This window comes from Schistocerca americana, chromosome X, assembly GCF_021461395.2.
Source record: "Schistocerca americana isolate TAMUIC-IGC-003095 chromosome X, iqSchAmer2.1, whole genome shotgun sequence".
Lineage (NCBI taxonomy): Eukaryota > Metazoa > Arthropoda > Insecta > Orthoptera > Acrididae > Schistocerca > Schistocerca americana.
In genome coordinates this window covers 530,577,278-530,595,948 of record NC_060130.1, presented here as the reverse complement: position 1 = coordinate 530,595,948, position 18,671 = coordinate 530,577,278, and the positions used below count along the sequence as shown (strand labels likewise).

The following is an 18,671-nucleotide window of genomic DNA, read 5'->3' as shown; positions in this document are numbered from 1 at the left end:
AATCAAAACATGCAAATTCTAGCATTACAGTTTTTCTTTTGATTTTTTACCTTTATACTTACGGAGAACCAGCGAATTTCTTGGTGTGATGTGTATCATGAAAACACTTGACGCATGGAAATTATGAGCACCACGACCGTCATATGGAGACACACGCCAAAGCATTACTTTTTACTGTGAAAATTATTAGGAAAAATAACACTCGTTAAAGTAGTTAAGTACCCCGCGATCTGGAGACAATATCGGAACATTTATCAAAATATCGAGCCTTTTTACTTTTACGGATCGACTCTTTCCGGAAGTTTTTGTTTGTCTCCAAGAAGTCAGTGGTACATTTGGTCCTTGATCCCAACACGACGAAAACCCATTGACTGTAAGAAATCAGAATATGTACGCAAGAGCCACCAACCCTGGAAAGTTCACAACAGAAACCTGTCATCAGTTTCTGGATAGTGTTTTGTGACTCTACATAAAAATTTAACGATTTATGTACGTTATTGATTCGTGAGTTGGACAAAAGGATGCCTTCTTATTCGATGGCCTGATCGTCGATAACATCAGAAAACCGACGTCTTCATTAAAAGTAATTCCGCCAGATTTATGCCGTTCTGTCAACCCTAAGACGTATACTTCTACCCCGGGTGAAGAGTTACATTCGCCGATTAGGCTACCGAAGTGTCCTACTTTCATCGCACAGCGAAGGGTACTCACAAACAGAAGCAATTCCATTAAAATAAATGGTTCAAATGGCTCTGAGCACTATGCGACTTAACTTCTGAGGTCATCAGTCGCCTAGAACTTAGAACTAATTAAACCTAAATAACCTAAGGACATCACACACATCCATGCCCGAGGCAGGATTCAAACGTGCGACCGTAGTGGTCGCTCGGCTCTAGACTGTAGCGCCTAGAACCGCATGGCCACTCCGGCCGGCCTCCATTAAAATACACGCATCTCCAGGTCGCGATGTATTCAGCAATGTTGTTGGCGTTTATTTCCTCCTTTAATACTAACAAACCTGGCTGTGTCATATGTGCCTTGGAATGTTGATTGTGGTGCTGCGAATTTTAGATGTTCTTAATGTTTTCATGAGTTATCACCCTGGCGAATTGGGCTGTTCTCTTGAAGCATAAAAGAGAAAATCAAAGCAAAAACTTAACTACTAGAATTTACATGTTTTGGTTTACAATAAATGTTAATTATGAAAGATTATATAAGATTTGTGACGACAGAATCTCTTTTTAATGAGATACGAAATGCATATTTCTTTGGTCATTTATTCCATTTAATTTCATGACGTCACAAAAGGTATTGGCGCTATATACTTTCGTGACAGCAAAAGGATTTGAACACGGGGCGCCAATATACGAAACTTGGCTGTTAGCCACTGCGTTAGCTACTCGATTGGTTTTACGACGAGGGAGCGGACTGATGAAGTTGCGTCCAATCAATTTTTCAGAAATTATTGAGTGTTGGCACCTAAGCTAAAATAAAATGATAATTAAATCAAGACCTTAAGCTATCGACAGGCGTTGATATACATAAACGGGGACAGTTGCAAATGTGTTAGTTATAGTTTGTTTTATTTGTTGTCGTCCGTTTAAGTTCTTCGTTGATCCATTCACTCATTTTTTTTTAATTGCAGATTATCCATCTGAGCCACAGAGGGCACGGAGGATATTGGGACTACAGGGATTTATCCGTTGCACGGCCGCCGTGAGACCCACATTCCCAACTTAATATCCACACACTACATTCGTAGTGACCCTGCCCATTACACTCATTACTCGCGGCAAACAATCTTACCGAGTCCCGTAAGAGATTGGGCAATGCGTGTGCATCCAGCACAGAAGAAGGAGGGCATTGGCCAGTTAGCATTAATTTTATGAAGATGGTATCTGTTCTTTCGGACATGTCTGAAAGAACAGATAGCTTCTTCATATAAGCTAAAACAGGTGTCACTTTATTTTCGCTTTCTTTCACCCTTTGAAGTTTCGACTGTGTCTGGTTCATAGAGATTCCATCGTACCGACGCTATAAAATGCCAAGAACTGACAATGAATGAAAGTGAAGATGAAGGTGCATGGGATTAGGTTGTTAATGCTTGACAAATGAGTGCTGCTCGGAGTTTAAGGTGATGTATTGCTTTATCCAAGAAAGTAAATAATTCAAACAGTTGATGCTTCATAAAATGTTATTATTTGTATTTTGTTAAATGTTTAATGTAAGTACAGGGTGTTTAAAAAATGACCGGTATATTTGAAACGGCAATAAAAACTAAACGAGCAGCGATAGAAATACACCGTTTGTTGCAATATGCTTGGGACAACAGTACATTTTCAGGCAGACAAACTTTCGAAATTACAGTAGTTACAATTTTCAACAACAGATGGCGCTGCGGTCTGGGAAACTCTATAGTACGATATTTTCCACATATCCCCCATGCGTAGCAATAATATGGCGTAGTCTCTGAATGAAATTACCCGAAACCTTTGACAACGTGTCTGGCGGAATGGCTTCACATGCAGATGAGATGTACTGCTTCAGCTGTTCAATTGTTTCTGGATTCTGGCGGTACACTTGGTCTTTCAAGTGTCCCCACAGAAAGAAGTCACAGGGGTTCATGTCTGGCGAATAGGGAGGCCAATCCACGCCGCTTCCTATATGTTTCGGATAGCCCAAAGCAATCACACGATCATCGAAATATTCATTCAGGAAATTAAAGACGTCGGCCGTGCGATGTGGCCGGGCACCATCTTGCATAAACCACGAGGTGTTCGCAGTGTCGTCTAAGGCAGTTTGTACCGCCACAAATTCACGAAGAATGTCCAGATAGCGTGATGCAGTAATCGTTTCGGATCTGAAAAATGGGCCAATGATTCCTTTGGAAGAAATGGCGGCCCAGACCAGTAGTTTTTGAGGATGCAGGGACGATGGGACTGCAACATGGGGCTTTTCGGTTCCCCATATGCGCCAGTTCTGTTTATTGACGAAGCCGTCCAGGTAAAAAATAAGCTTCGTCAGTAAACCAAATGCTGCCCACATGCATATCGCCGCCATCAATCCTGTGCACTATATCGTTAGCGAATGTCTCTCGTGCAGCAATGGTAGCGGCGCTGAGGGGTTGCCGCGTTTGAATTTTGTATGGATAGAGGTGTAAACTCTGGCGCATGAGACGATACGTGGACGTTGGCGTCATTTGGACCGCAGCTGCAACACGGCGAACGGAAACCCGAGGCCGCTGTTGGATCACCTGCTGCACTAGCTGCGCGTTGCCCTCTATGGTTGCCGTACGCGGTCGCCCTACCTTTCCAGCACGTTCATCCGTTCGTTCCCAGTCCGTTGAAATTTTTCAAACAGATCCTTTATTGTATCGCTTTTCGGTCCTTTGGTTACATTAAACCTCCGTTGAAAACTTCGTCTTGTTGCAACAACACTGTGTTCTAGGCGGTTGAATTCCAACACCAGAAAAATCCTCTGTTCTAAGGAATAAACCATGTTGTCTACAGCACACTTGCATGTTGTGAACAGCACACGCTTACAGCAGAAAGACGACGTACAGAATGGCGCACCCACAGACTGCGTTGTCTTCTATATCTTTCACATCACTTGCAGCGCCATCTGTTGTTGAAAATTGTAACTACTGTAATTTCGAAAGTTTGTCCACCTGAAAATGTACTGTTGTCCCAAGCATATTGCAACAAACGGTGTATTTCTATCGCTGCTCGTTTAGTTTTTATTGCCGTTTCAAATATACCGGTCATTTTTGAAACACCCTGTATATATTACTTTTATATTTTAAAATATTCGCTATTTTGAGTAAATAAATTACAGTAATGAGACAACATACAACAACCTTGTACACTAAATAACGTAAAACGATATTTGTATTACATTAGTAAAATAAAATAATGCAACAATTATTTTTGACCCGTGTGTCTTTCCTCCTCTTTACGAATTTCAAGTACAATACATGTTACGTGACCTGAAACACTGTGTGAGCATCCATAGAAAGTTGTTAGTTTATATATTATCAGCATTGGTGCCTAAAAGCACATTAAAGATGGTTTGGTTCACTTTACTACATAATTTGGTTTCAGGCGTATACGTATGAAGTTGCTAAGTTAGTGAATAGGCAAAAGTATTGAGTTTTGTGTTGAACGACGTTTTGAGTATTGTGACAGCAGGTGGCTCGTTGTGCACAGTTTCCATTACAATAGGCTGAAAATAAATATATCGGCATTATTATCCCACAACCTTTGTATAAAAACGAAATCTTACTGTGAATGTCACAAGTGACTTGCAATTGCGGCGGTTTTCCACGGCCTATAGACAGAAAAAATTTAATTTCGAAATGAATGGCAATTAAGTGTCACTGAGTGAGGCGCACAGCAGCAGGATAATGAGGCGACTCACCTGCCCGCGACTGCGCTGAGGCGGTGCTCGCCCGTCAGCAGGTGTCGCGTCTCGCAGCGGTAGGCCAGCACTCCGTCGGACGGCTGCACCTGGCGGATGTGCAGCTCCCCTGACGAGAATACCGAGTACCTCCCACCTGGCAAGCAAACAACACGCACTTACTACTCTCCATTACCAAAGACTGCTACACATGAAAAAGGTACGAAAAAGAACGGCGTGAACACTAATGTTACTCGGCTTGTTAAGGAATTGTATAACTACAGTAGGAATTTAAATAGATTTGAATTGCAAGACCACAAACGGTCAAAAATAAAATGTGGAGAAATGTTTCAATTTCGGGTTATTAAGGGAAGAACATAGCTCACAAGACCAACAATTCGTCAGCCCCTTAAAAAACCATACAGGTCGCACTGGGTTGCTGACTGGTGTCAGGATGCCATCTGACACTCTAAATCTGACGTAAGTAATGACACTGATGTAATGTTTATGTCTCAGTCAGTTCTGTTCAAATGGTTCAAATGGCTCTGAGCACTATGGGACTTCACTTCTAAGGTCATCAGCCCCCTAGAACTTAGAACTACTTTAACCTAACTAACCTAAGGACATCACACACATCCATGCCCGAGGCAGGATTCGAACCTGCGACGTAGCGGTCGCGCGGTTCCAAACTGTAGCGCCTACAACCGCTCGGCCATCCAGTCGGTTCTGTGAAATCAGCATTGTAGTATGGGTCAACGTGGAGACGTGACGGAACGGAATGGCAAAAGGAAGCTATCTTGTTTGGACGTGTCCATGACCACCCCGTGAATGAGGCTGCTGGACTTATTGGTGTACCAACGCGGACTGTCCAACGTATCCACAACGAATGATGTATCATCCAGACACAAATAACACAGCGTAAGATCAGTGGTCGTGAAAGATCCTAAGCGATAGAGAACCAGAAGCGAGGGTCACGCTTTATGGCGGCAGTTGCTTTCTAAACCCGATCGGAATTGCTACCGTCAGCGAATTAACCAGCTTCCGAGCGAACATCACGACGGGAACTGCATGCAATGGACATTTGGAATAGGGTACCCCAAAAAAGTCCTTTTCTCTCTGAGGCATATAAAACTATACGGTTTCAATGGGCCAAGCAACACAGAAACTGACTGGAGGCGTGTACTGTCGTCCAGCGAGTCGCGGTTTGCCGCTTTTCGAATGGTGCATTCCGTCGAGTGCATCGATGGCCTAACGAGCATTTAATCCGCAATGAGTGGAGGGTGTAGTTCGGATCTGTCGTAGTTCTGTAATGTTTTGAGGGTGTTTATCGTATTATACATTTGGATCAATGTTTCACGTTACTGTAAAGCGAACCAGACTGTTTGCTTCAACATTCTCGGTGACCGAACGCATCCCGTTCTTTTGTTACTCGACCACCATAATTGGTGTTGATAGCATGTGCACAACTGACCTGAAAGCACTGAGAGTGCCGTGCATTTTCCGTAATCACCACTGTAGTTAGTTACTGTAACGTCATCGCGTGTTTCCGATAACGACCGAGTGGAATAATATCGTGGTTGAGTAGCACGAACGATTTATTCTCCCGACACCTTCGACTTCCAAGGTGCCAACAACCGCGTTCCTAGGGCCGCACGCATATGTTCCTGGTTTGAGAAATCCTTAGGCACCCTACCGTGCCTCTAATTTCCCCGTAAATCACTCGTTCTAAATCCCATATAAAATGTCTAGGGCTATATGGAACATATGGTGAAATACAGCGGCTGCTAGCTCTATTTAGCAATGAATGGTTTCAGCTGTATATGGCATATTTGAAGAAACTTACGGACAGACTTCCTCTTCGAACTGATACCATTAAGTATGCGATGTTACAGGGTCGCATCGTGGTGCCTCTGGAAGACGAGTATTTCTTTTTCCGATGTATTTATTACGATTTTTACTAGTCATAAACACGTGATATCTTCCAGTTGCTTCTAAGTAGGCACAGAAGGCCTCAGCATTTGTTGGCAGTGGAAAATGCTCATCCTGTCTTAGGCTAGACATGATTAGCAGTATGAGATTAATCTACGGGCTGGAATTGTGGAGGACTGTTGGACATCGACACGTTATGTGTGGTGTCTACAAGGGCTTGATTCAGAACACCCCTCCAGGCCTGTTAAAGATTTCGCCCCTGCATATATGATGGAGTATGTGTTTTATACATACCTAGGCTCCAGTACACTTCAGTCACATTATTTTTAGATACGCTAAATGGTATTTACTGTGAATAGTGATCACGTAGGAGTAAATAACCTCCGTGGTTTCTGTGTTTCCATGTCCTCAGATAACTCATTTATAATCTATGGGATTACATTAAAACAATTTGGTATACGCACCAGAAATTCCTAGTGCTGCGGCGTTTCATGTGTGATGGACAGTCCGTGATGCATTGTTGCTTTCCTGACTGCTGTTACAACCCACGATAGATGACGATGCCGTTGCATCAGAATACTGTGGCCCATGGCAAAGGAGTCTGGAGGCAGCGGTTTTCCCCGAACTCAAGTCCTCAAACTCCACACGTGGCACGGTGACAGGTGTATAGCTTTGCGACCACATGATGTTTGCAACGTCCTATGCGTTGTCCACCTACGATCTAGCTGTATCATGTGTACTGATATCACTTTCTTGCCCAGCATAACTAAATTGCCATGCTAAGACTAATAAATTGGCGTTGAAATGTTCAAATGACACTCCCACTGTGGCGAGAGAAGCGATATCTCTACACCATAGCAGTTATCTTTTCACCAGCTACTCGTGATTGTAGATTTGTCTCTTGCTGGTGTAAGAGAAACTCACTGATGAGTAGAAGGCAACACGGAAAGAAACTTTTAGGAGAACTGAGATTCATGTCTTCAGCAATCGCAGACGATGTGATTTGTCGCAAGCTGGTCGATGACGAATATCGTAGGCAACCTTTACGATCTGCAGTCACATTTCGATGGACATATACAAGTGTGTTATACATCGATTGTCGGATAATGGGAGTTTCACTGACAATTTCTGTGAGCTTAAAAGTGTTTCCGAAAGCGTACTGTTACCAACGCACAGTATTTTGAAGGCGAATGAAAGAGCTTGTCTGTATCGTCTGTTTTTCTTTTTTATGGAATCTTTTAGTGTACTTTTAAATGGTAATCGAAAACCGCGCTAGCTACACTTATTTTACGCTGATTACGACAGTTCGAAGTTGCTATGAATTTGCATTTGGTGCATGTTAGGTCATATGTTGCAGCATATGAAATGTAACTAACATTTTGAATTTTTATTTAAGTTTTTAAAGATATTGCTACCTGTCATCAGTCTCGAAATAATTAATTGTAAATAAAGCGCTTCATCCCGAACTCGCATGCCAGTGATAAAGCCAGAAGGAAATATTCTCAAATTCGTTACATCTCGTAAACGATTTCAGATACTGAAACAAGATTTTGGCAAATGTCATTACGCGAAAAGGAGGGTATTTCGCCATATGATTGCGATGCTAAACTTCCATATCTACCGCGATGTTCAACCGACTACAGATTTTTTGAATGAAATTATGTAATACAGCGTGGAGCAGAGGAAACGCATATTTTCCCCATTGAATGACTGGGACACGGCTTGGTAAAAATAATAAAAACAAGCATTAAGTGATGCAGTTTTGAAATATACATACTCTAATTAGGTTCGAAAAATAATGTCTTGGAGATGACGTCCTTCATGCTCGATACAAATTTAGATCCTCTCCCGGAAGTTACGCATGGCTCTCTCCAACATTTCATTCGGCACGGCTTCAATTTCCTGACGAATGGAATTATTCAGAGCATCGACTGTGCGAAGCTTTTTATGTAGACTTTTGGTTTTAAATATACCCACAAAAAGAAGTCACATATCGACAAATCGGGTGAGCTAGGGGGCCAGTAAACATCACCATTTCTCGAAATAACATGTCCTGGGAACATTTGTCGAATCACTTCCATGGATGCTCTCGCCATGTGAGCTGTGGCACCGTCCTGCTGAAACCATATTTCTCTCATGTTCACTTGACGCCTTTCAAGTTCTGGACGAAGAAAGTTGTTTAACATTTTCTGATGTCACAGTAACTGCAGTTCCTTCCTCTTTAAAAAAATAGGGTCGAACAATCCCCATCTTTGAAATGCAGCACAACACAGTTAATTTTAAACTGTGGAGAGGTCTTTGATGTAATTCATGTGGGTTCTCCGGCGCCCAATACCGACAATTTTGAACATTGACGTAACCGTCTGCATGAAAATGTGCTTCATCACTCATTAAGACTGTAGCATCTGCATTTCCCGTAAAAATTACGTCAATTACGTGACAAAACTCTCTGCGCTGCACAAAATACCCTTCACTAAGCGTCTGGACGATCATTATCTTGTACGGATGAGACTTAAGATCATCATGTAAGATGCGATGAAGCGAACTGCGTGACATACCCAGCGCTACAGCCTGTTGTCTAGCCGATCGTTTCTCACTCGGTCTACATTTTCCGGAGTACGAAGTGAACAGGGAAGACCAGGTGGTTTCTTTTTCATCACAGATCCAGTACCTCTAAACGCTGCAACCCATCAGAGTACAGTATTTCGATCAGGCACTTCACCTCGACGTCCTACTCTAAAATTTTGACGGAAAGACGTTGCTCTGTGACTACGGAATCATAGTTTCTAAAGTACTGCTCGACAAAGAACACACGATGCTCTACGCTCCGACGCTCCATAGCGACTGAAACTGTACTGTATGGGCAGTCTGCCAACATTCATTGAAGGTCAATATCCCCTCTCATCGCCGCGTACTAACGGTTCAAAAAACAAGCGTTTCCTCTGCTCCACTCTGTATGAAACCGCTTACTACAGCTGGTGAAACGAGAATTACTGTGAGTAGTTTTACGGAGCACAAAAGAACAATACAATTATATGTATTTTTTTATTTTTGTGTATGTAAACTGTACTTGTATCTAAAGTAATTACTTTGGTTATATAAAAGAGCAGAAGTCAAACGATCGCCAAAATTTTTATTACTTATAAAATGCAATTTATATTATGTACCGATATAAAAACACACAATGGACTAACGCTGAATGATGTGCAGTTCTATTTATTTGCAAGACAAGCAGCCAAACAACCAAAAAAAAAAACAAAGGGATTTCGTCGGCTCCCAGTTTCTTTTTTACACACTGATTTACATTACTTTCTCTAACAGTCCTACCACCACTACCAGTAATCCCACTATTTTCTACATCATTTATGTAGTGTACCAAAACTATGAAACCACAGTTTTGGTAAAGTGTAACCCTATTTCTTAATGTGCATTTAGTATTCTAAGAGTGGAAAATGTGTGGGTTTACATTTTTTGGGTTTATAAACATTTTATTTTATCTGTTATTACTTTTATGTTGTAATTTCATGTATTCACACGATCCATGGCCTTAGAGATTTGCTGCTCAATTTGGTCCTACAGAGCTTGACGTTTAAAATAAAAAATGAAATAGATTAAATGATCAGAATCTGAGAAGTTTGGCTCGTTCAGACGAGATGTGAAGAAATTAATGAAAGAGACTGACCAACTAGGAGTTACGGGAGTAGTATGGTGACGGCGAGTCACCCCACATAGTGGGTTGCCTACATCAGCGACAAGTATACATTGAGGGGCAATGATGACATCATGCCTTAACCTATTGTTCTGCTTCATGCCAGCCCTTATCCTATTGTTCTTCTACGCCACTTTGTATGAAATTGATATGAAAATCAATGAAATTGTGGCAGCTGTTTGATTTCTGACCATAAACTTTTGTTTTGCTACATGGTTTTCCTTCTAACTCCTCCCCCTCCCCTTAACCTCATGTTGTGTTAATTGATTTATGTCTCCCTGGGGGTGGATTTATAACCCCCTGGAAATAATCTATCCTTTTAAGAAGCCCCTACCCTTCCTCCCTCACACTCCTCCTCCCCCAACCCTGCAGGAAACCTCCAAACCTTCCCCTTCCCTCTGGCTGACACAAGTACTTTCAGGCCTGAGTTATTCAAATAGCTCATTCTACTCTATCAATTTCATTGACTACTTAATTACATTGATAACCTTTTGTGTGGGACTGTTTTCCTTGCTGGATCCTGGACTCTTCTGGAGGCATTGATTGATTGGCTATTTGGCAGGAAATCGAATGCAGTGAATGGGATATTGTTTAAAAAATTGCTGGTAGACGGGGCAATTTGTGAAATATTGTTACTTTAAACAATGTCTTAGATGCAAGACAGTGTATGAGATATAGTTTCTTTATTTATTTAAAGAATTTGTTGGGAAATTGACTGCAGTGTATGTAATACTGTTTATTTAAACGGTTTGAGGATGACAAGGCAGGATGGAATATTTAAACCATTATGACACTTTCATTCCAGCTGCGCAAGTAATACCATCAAGAAACACTCACCACAAGTAACTGAACTGTCACCTGGGAAAAAAATCCTCACCATCATGTCCCTGAAATTCGAAATTTGTGGTAAGGTCTTATGGGACAAAACTGCTGAGGTCATCGGTCCCTAAGCCTACACACTACTTAATCTAACTTAAACTAACTTACGCTATGGACAACACACACATCCATGCCTGAGGGAGATCTCGAGACTCTGACGGGATGCATGTCCCTGATTGTTAGCTTAATTGCACCCCACTGCACACGCCACTGGTCACGGATCACTGCAGCCACTGGACCACACTAATCCTCTGCAAAAACAGTATCTGGTAGAGGCATCCCTTTGAAATTTGTTACCAGACTCACGTCCTGCCTGTCTCTCTTCCTCTGTAAGTCTCCCTCTCCCTGTCTGAAGTGGTTTCTTCCTGTTTGTGTGAACCAACGTGTGCAAACACACACAGACCAAGATGTCCTCCCACCCCTCTTCCATTCTATCCCCTTCCCACGCCCTCACCGCCCCCCCCCCCCCCCTATGGCGCTCATGGACACCTGTCGCTGGTAGTCGATATATACCTTTGTTCTCACACTTCTACTGCTATGGAAACCTGTAGCGGATGAAACAAAGACTTTTGAGAGTAGTGTCTGACTTGTGCCTACTAACCTCTCCTTTCTTCTGAACTAAGCAGCAGATACCCAGGAAATCCTCAGCTATTCCAAAAACGAGAGATTGTGGATGTCTTTCAGATGTTCCCTCACTTTATGAGAAAGAACGACTAATAATTAGTTAAATTGACTCCCTTTGTGTCTGTGTAGTTTTTCCTTGAATTCTGTGAGTGGATAGTAGGACTGGTATATTTGGCGTGATTCAGTCCTGCAACCACCCAGACTCCAAACCATTCTGGATCTCTTTCCTCTTGCTTCCTGTTTGTGGATATTGGCACAGTTAGGTCATTTCGTGGAAAGTCCATTACGTTGGAGGTATCTGAGAATTTCAAATACCAGCTCAGTTGCATGCTATATCGTTAAACAATCTGTGGAGGGGCTTGAATGATGTCTGTGCTCCCTGTAACACTATTGGAAACTCTTATTTGAACAATCAGGGATTTCATCTCTTGACTGGATGCGATAAAATCATAGTTGAACTTCCCAACTTCGTCACGAATTCGTACTGTCACAGTTGTGGAATTCCCGTCCAGTAAAGGTCTGCTAAATGCCTTTTATAAACCACTACAGAAATCCTAAGTTTGTTCCATCAGCTACACCTGAACGAAGAAGGAGGTAGACAGGGCCTACCGTTTCACATGACTGTAACAACAACAAATACCACTGCAAGACAGAATGCACTGCAAAGTCCTGAGAAGCACTAAACCAGGAGCCAAGTAGTTAACATGGCAAGATGTCTGAGATCGCTGGAAACATTCGTACATACAGCCCACTCAGCTCCTAGATGTCCACACTCACAACTCCTGTCCCCTCGTACACCACCAGCGCCAACACTCAGAGGTGCAGAAAATTGCTACCATGACCACAGCCGGAGTCGCAGATGTCTGTGTCTGTCAGAGTGCACCACCTGGACCATGGAGAGTGCAGGGGATGAATTGGGTGGTAGGAATTCGAGTGCCGAGTTCGAGTCTCTGTCCGGCACACAGTTTTAATCTGCCAGGAAGTTTCATACCAGCGCACACTCCGCTATAGAGTGAATATCTCTTTCTGGATACCAATACCTCCAATACCAACACTTGTCAACGATCGATATTGAATCGCTCAGTTTTCCACGGAGAATACATGCAGCACACATGATTGAGGAGGCAGCCCAATGCACATGGAGTTTTAGTTCGCTTTTCATCTGAACAGAAGGCGACATCATAAAGAAAGCTGCATCCCCATTCCCCACCAGACCGGTTCAGGAGTCTCGCGCCTTATGCCGGATATGCCCATTTGTTCCGCCTGCCGCATACCTCCGCCACACACCCGAATTCAAGGCACAGCCACGCTAGGAAAACAGCTGCATCTTCACCAGTGTAATTATAATTAAATATTACGATCCTAGCGCAAAATCTGGCGACATTAATCAATCAGTAATGTATCTGAAATAGCTCCTCCTGACGATTGTGGCTCTGGAAATATTAGTATCTATATGCTCCTTCTGACTGATCAAGATTTTCGATGTAAAAGCTCTCATACCTAATCGGCTATTAAGGCATTGAAACTTGCAACGCCCAATGTCAAATCCAAACCTCTCTTACGACTGGGTATAGTCATTTTATTTGCACTAGAGCACGTCAAAAAGCTGCTCAGTCTCGCTAGCTTCTCGCTGAGTACGCGGCTCATTATCACTGGTACAGGCGCGTGAGGTGGAGACGACTGACGTCACGCTATGAAAATGAGCTTAGACGAGGATTGTCGAATAGGACACGTGCCGGTCCGAGACTGCGAGAGCGCGAGCTGGCCGAGAAACTCGCATTATCGTAACGTAGCGGTACGCAGTAAATTAACACGGCACTAAACTCAGCATGAGTGGTTGCTGAACCGGGACCAGTGCAATGACTATCAACACAAAAGATGTTGTGTTGAATAAACTTGCTGATGGGACGGGCATTCTGATAAATAAAGTGGGAGTAAGGAGTGGCAGTTCCAGTTGGGAAAAATTTCAGGAAAGCCCTTCAATTATTACTAAATAATTACAGAATAGAGCTTCCGAATTCGAGACGTGATAGTATCTGATTAATCGAATCGCTTCGTTTGTGCAGTATTTTTTAATGTATTGATACGTTTGTTGTGTACGTAAACGAAACGAAAAATTGTCTTCGTGAAACATATATGAAGGTGACTATTACGACTGTTTCAGGTCCTTGTTGAAAGAGACACACATCTTCCAGTTGGTTACGTTCAGTGCCAAAATGGAAATTGTGGAGCATTGCTTGATTACAAAGGAAGCACAACCGGAATGAACAGACATAAATGTAATGATAATCGACACTTGTCAAGCTATATAGCTGCCAGTGCTGATAAAATATCCATTATTCACGGTAAATGATAACAGCCAAACGGTTGCAGGATAAAGATTTATTAAAATTATTGACCACGATTTCGGTATATATAAATATACCTTCATCAGAAGTAAAATACACCGTATATCAGGATTTTAAATGAGCTGTCCATGTATTTCGAAACAGCCTTTGAAACCAGGGCAGGTACATATTTCAAAATTTTAAACATGGCTGAAACATCAACTGTTGAAATTCTTCACGGTAAATGATAACAGCCAAACAATTGCAAGATAAAGATTTATTAAAATTCTTGACCACGACGTCGGTATATCTAAATATACCTTCATAATTTTAATAAATCTTTATCCTGCAACTGTTTGGCTGTTATCATTTACCATGAAGAATTTCAACAGTTGCTGTTTCAGCCATGTTTAAAATTTTGAAATATGTTTCAGGTCCTTGTTGAAAGAGACACACATCTTCCAGTTGGTTACGTTCAGTGCCAAAATGGAAATTGTGGAGCATTGCTTGATTACAAAGGAAGCACAACCGGAATGAACAGACATAAATGTAATGATAATCGACACTTGTCAAGCTATATAGCTGCCAGTGCTGATAAAATATCCATTATTCACGGTAAATGATAACAGCCAAACGGTTGCAGGATAAAGATTTATTAAAATTATTGACCACGATTTCGGTATATCTAAATATACCTTCATCAGAAGTAAAATACACCGTATATCAGGATTTTAAATGAGCTGTCCATGTATTTCGAAACAGCCTTTGAAACCAGGGCAGGTACATATTTCAAAATTTTAAACATGGCTGAAACATCAACTGTTGAAATTCTTCACGGTAAATGATAACAGCCAAACAATTGCAAGATAAAGATTTATTAAAATTCTTGACCACGACGTCGGTATATCTAAATATACCTTCATAATTTTAATAAATCTTTATCCTGCAACTGTTTGGCTGTTATCATTTACCATGAAGAATTTCAACAGTTGCTGTTTCAGTCATGTTTAAAATCTTGAAATATCTATTACGGCCAAATGTGTTTTAATGTGTGCAACAGAACTCCGACCATTTAATATGGCCGGCCAGGGTGGCCGAGCGGTTCTAGGCGCTACAGTCTGGTACCGCGCGACCGCTGCGGTCGCAGGTTCGAATCCTTCCTCAGGCATGGATGTGTGTGATGTCCTTAGGTTAGTGAGGTTTAAGTAGTTCTAAGTTCTAGGGGACTGATGACCTCAGAAGTTAAGTCCCATTGGGCTCAGAGTCATTTAATATGGTAAGTGGTGAAGTATTCATAAGCTTAGCTCACGAACTGATAAATACAGGAGCAAAATATGGACAAATCACCGACCAAGACGTGCTACCTTCCCCAAGGACTGTAACACGACATATTAAGGAATTGGCTGATCAAGTCAGGAGTGAACTTATTCCAGCAGTAAAAGACGCAACTGGTAAAAACTAGTGTGCAATGACGTGCGATCTGTGGACAGACAGTTACCGTAAGACCCATTACCTGACTGTCACGTCCAGCTACATTGATGAGACGACGGACAAATGGAAACTAAAAAACAGTATCAAATGTATTTTATTCCAGTCTTTGGTCACAATATCAATTGTGATCAAAGCCTGGAATAAAAAAACACTTGACAGTATTGCATCACTGTTCATATACGCGACTATTCGCAGCTGGTGAAAATAACAGTGTACTCTTAACTACGAGGTTTCCTAAGGTTGCCAAGACTGGTGTACATATCATTACGGAAATATATGAACAACTGGCATAGTTGCAGATAACGTCCTCGGAACTAAGACAGGCTACAGATCAGAGAGCTAACATCAACAACGCACACAAACGACTCCCATGTGTGATGCACTATATTAACAAGCACTGAGGCACACATTCAGTGAAGGTTTCTTAATGAATGAGATTTCTGCAGTGTGTGACTCCATCCTGACTGTACGTAAACTAGTAGGCTTTATGAAACGATCTGGCTTAGTCGCGAGATTAGTTAAAATCTTACACCATGATGTAGAAACCAGGTGGAACAGTGTGTACATGATGTTAGACTCATTACATTCACAGAAAGGCCTAATAGAGACCGTTTTGCGCGATTCAAACAAACGCGAGATGATGACGTAGTATCAGAATATGACTATGGAAAGCGTTATTCAATTTCTGAAGGATTTCAAAGAGGCCACGGACGATTCGGAAGGAGACAATGAGCCACCAACACCATTTATAATTCCGTGCATTTTGAAACTGATGGATCTCTGCGAAACTGGAGCCGACGTTGTGACAATGTGTAAGCTAAAGGAAAGGGCTGAACTGTTTCTAACAGAAAGTTCTAAATGAACTGCATGACATTCAATACGTGGCAACGTTCTTGCATCCCTGTTTCAATGAACCATTAGTTTTTCCCGAGGAAAGAAGAGAAAAAATCATCACGATGTGCGGAAAATGTTAAATAACGTTGTTGATACGAATGTAACCAACGATGTCATGCCTTCTCGCACAAAAAAATCTCAAAATTGGCGAACATCCACCTCAAAATCGAAAGATGAGGTTGATAAATATATGAACATGGAGGGTCCAAACGATGAGTTCACACACCTTCTTTCATGGTGGAAAACAAATTCGTGTGCCCTGTCGAAACTCAGCGAAGAGGTTTTCTATATAGTTGTCAGTAGTGCCTCGAGTGAAAGAAATTTTAGTAAGGCAGGGATGGTACTGGCTCAGAAAAGAAGTTGTCTAGATTCCGATCGCGTTAATGATATTCTCATCATCCATAACAATAAGAGAACCAAATAAGCTAAATTTGAAGGACAGAAGCAAGGGCAACTGACAACTGGTTTTATGAGGTGTATACGTAATCAAATATAATATTCAGAAGTGGTAAGTAATGACTGCACAATTATGCAGTGGATATTACATACTTCATACTAAGTAATGTAAATTGTTGTATAACTATGGTACTAACAGGAGAACAGACTCAACTACAGTGCAATATCTTCAGAAATGGGATTGCTGAATTAAGGTTTCAGATTAATTTCCGGAACTATATCGTACAATATTCGTTTTGACTATGTACACTTTCTTTTAATTAAATGAACTTATTATAGTGTACTATGGTCGTTTACATAGCGTGAGTAGAACAAAATTGGTTGTGTATAAGACGCGACTTCTTCACTAAATAACAGAATAATTTCAACGTACTGTTTAGCAGGTGGATCAAATCCTCAGCTGCTGCTTTAAATCGTATTTTTTTTTTTTTTTTTTTTTTTTGTGCTGTCGGTACAACAGTCTTTAGTTCGTTGGTCAGTTAGTTAGTTAAATGTTCGATAGATCATTTGAATGATTCTTTTATTTAAATGATGTGGAAAGAGCGTCTTTTTTTCTCTGACTACCACATTTTCAATAGACATTCATCAATGGAACAGAAGGAGTTTGCCAGGAGTTTAAGTTCGATTTAAAACTCACTATGCTACTTGCCAGACATTTTATGTTATGGGGCAAGTAATCAAAGATGTTTGTTGCTGCATGTTGAACTCCTTTCTGAGCCACTGACAGCTTTGATAATGGCTAAGATCTTTTTTCCCTCTAGAGTTCTCCCTATGGACATCACTGTTCTTCTCAAACTGTGGTGGGCTGTTTATGACCAATGTCATTAGCAAATATATGTATTTTGACGGCGCAGTTAAAGTGCCAACCTCCTTGAAGATTATCGTGCTCACATGATTTCCGTGAGTGAACATCGCATATTATTTTTACTGCTCTCTTTTGTGCAATCAGTACTTCCTTTCTAAGAGATGAGTTACCTCAGAACATCATTCCATAACGCATTTCTCTTTGTTGAGTTCAAGCATCGTAATCTTAAGGTTCTTTCAGTTTTAGCAACAGGTGGATCCGGCTTTTTGTAGTTTTTCTTATGTCTGTTTCTGTGATTTGTACATTTTTAGTCAGAAAAAACAGCATATAAAAATAAAATTGCAAGGTGGTGATGGTTGTTAGAAGGGTATCAAACGATAACAAACGGTAGTTACGTACAGTGATTAATACATTAATACATTAAGACCTGAAAAGTAGAACACCTAAAAAACTGGTCGTTTCCTTCAAGCATTCCAAGTATGTAGCTACAGAGCCTGCGAAAGACTGTTCGTAAGTCTAAATCACCTACCTTCTCGAACATTCTACTCGTACAGCATTGTTGCAAAAGTGAAATATCTTTTATAGAGCTAGGGCCTACAACAAAATAAAAATAAAACACAAAAGTTACACAATTAGCTTTGATAGCAAATGTTACAAAATTTACTCTGAAACAGATAATATGTTAACAACCTTGCCCTAATGCTAACGGTGGTCGTAATAAATACAATGAACCGTATTATGTCTTCAAAGAGTGAAGACATAGTGGGGTTACTAAATCTGTAGCTAAATAAAGAGGAAGAAGTAAACACAAGCATAGAGGCAATAAACTTCAAAACTAATTCCGCGAAAGGAAATCTTGCATATGCGCAGTTACACACGAAATAGGAAACATTTGTAATATGAGTCGTCACTTTAAAAACAACCGTAAGTACAAAACGCGCACACACAAAATTCAACATTAATACCTACGGTAGGCAGGAAAGTGGGTGGCTGGTTTTCCTTGCTACTGCAAGAAATGACTTCGTGTGAATGCTTAGCTTAGACCCCACGACAATCGTGTCATCATGTAGAAAATAATTTACAGCCATCATCTCTTGCTTTGTCATAAGGTATCACGATTTCCCTTGTCGCCGTTACATGACAGTTTCTGAGTAACCAGGAT

General features: G+C 41.2%; 1 protein-coding gene across 1 annotated transcript in view; it reads right to left on the bottom strand.

Annotated features, from left to right (window-relative positions):
* LOC124556120 (Down syndrome cell adhesion molecule-like protein Dscam2) overlaps window positions 1-18,671 on the bottom strand; it is an 859,872-nt gene that overhangs the window by 270,552 nt on the left and 570,649 nt on the right. Inside the window, exon 4 of the mRNA XM_047130140.1 lies at window positions 4,417-4,552. Within this exon, the coding sequence (XP_046986096.1) occupies window positions 4,417-4,552 (136 nt within the window). The remainder of the gene's footprint in view (window positions 1-4,416; window positions 4,553-18,671) is intronic.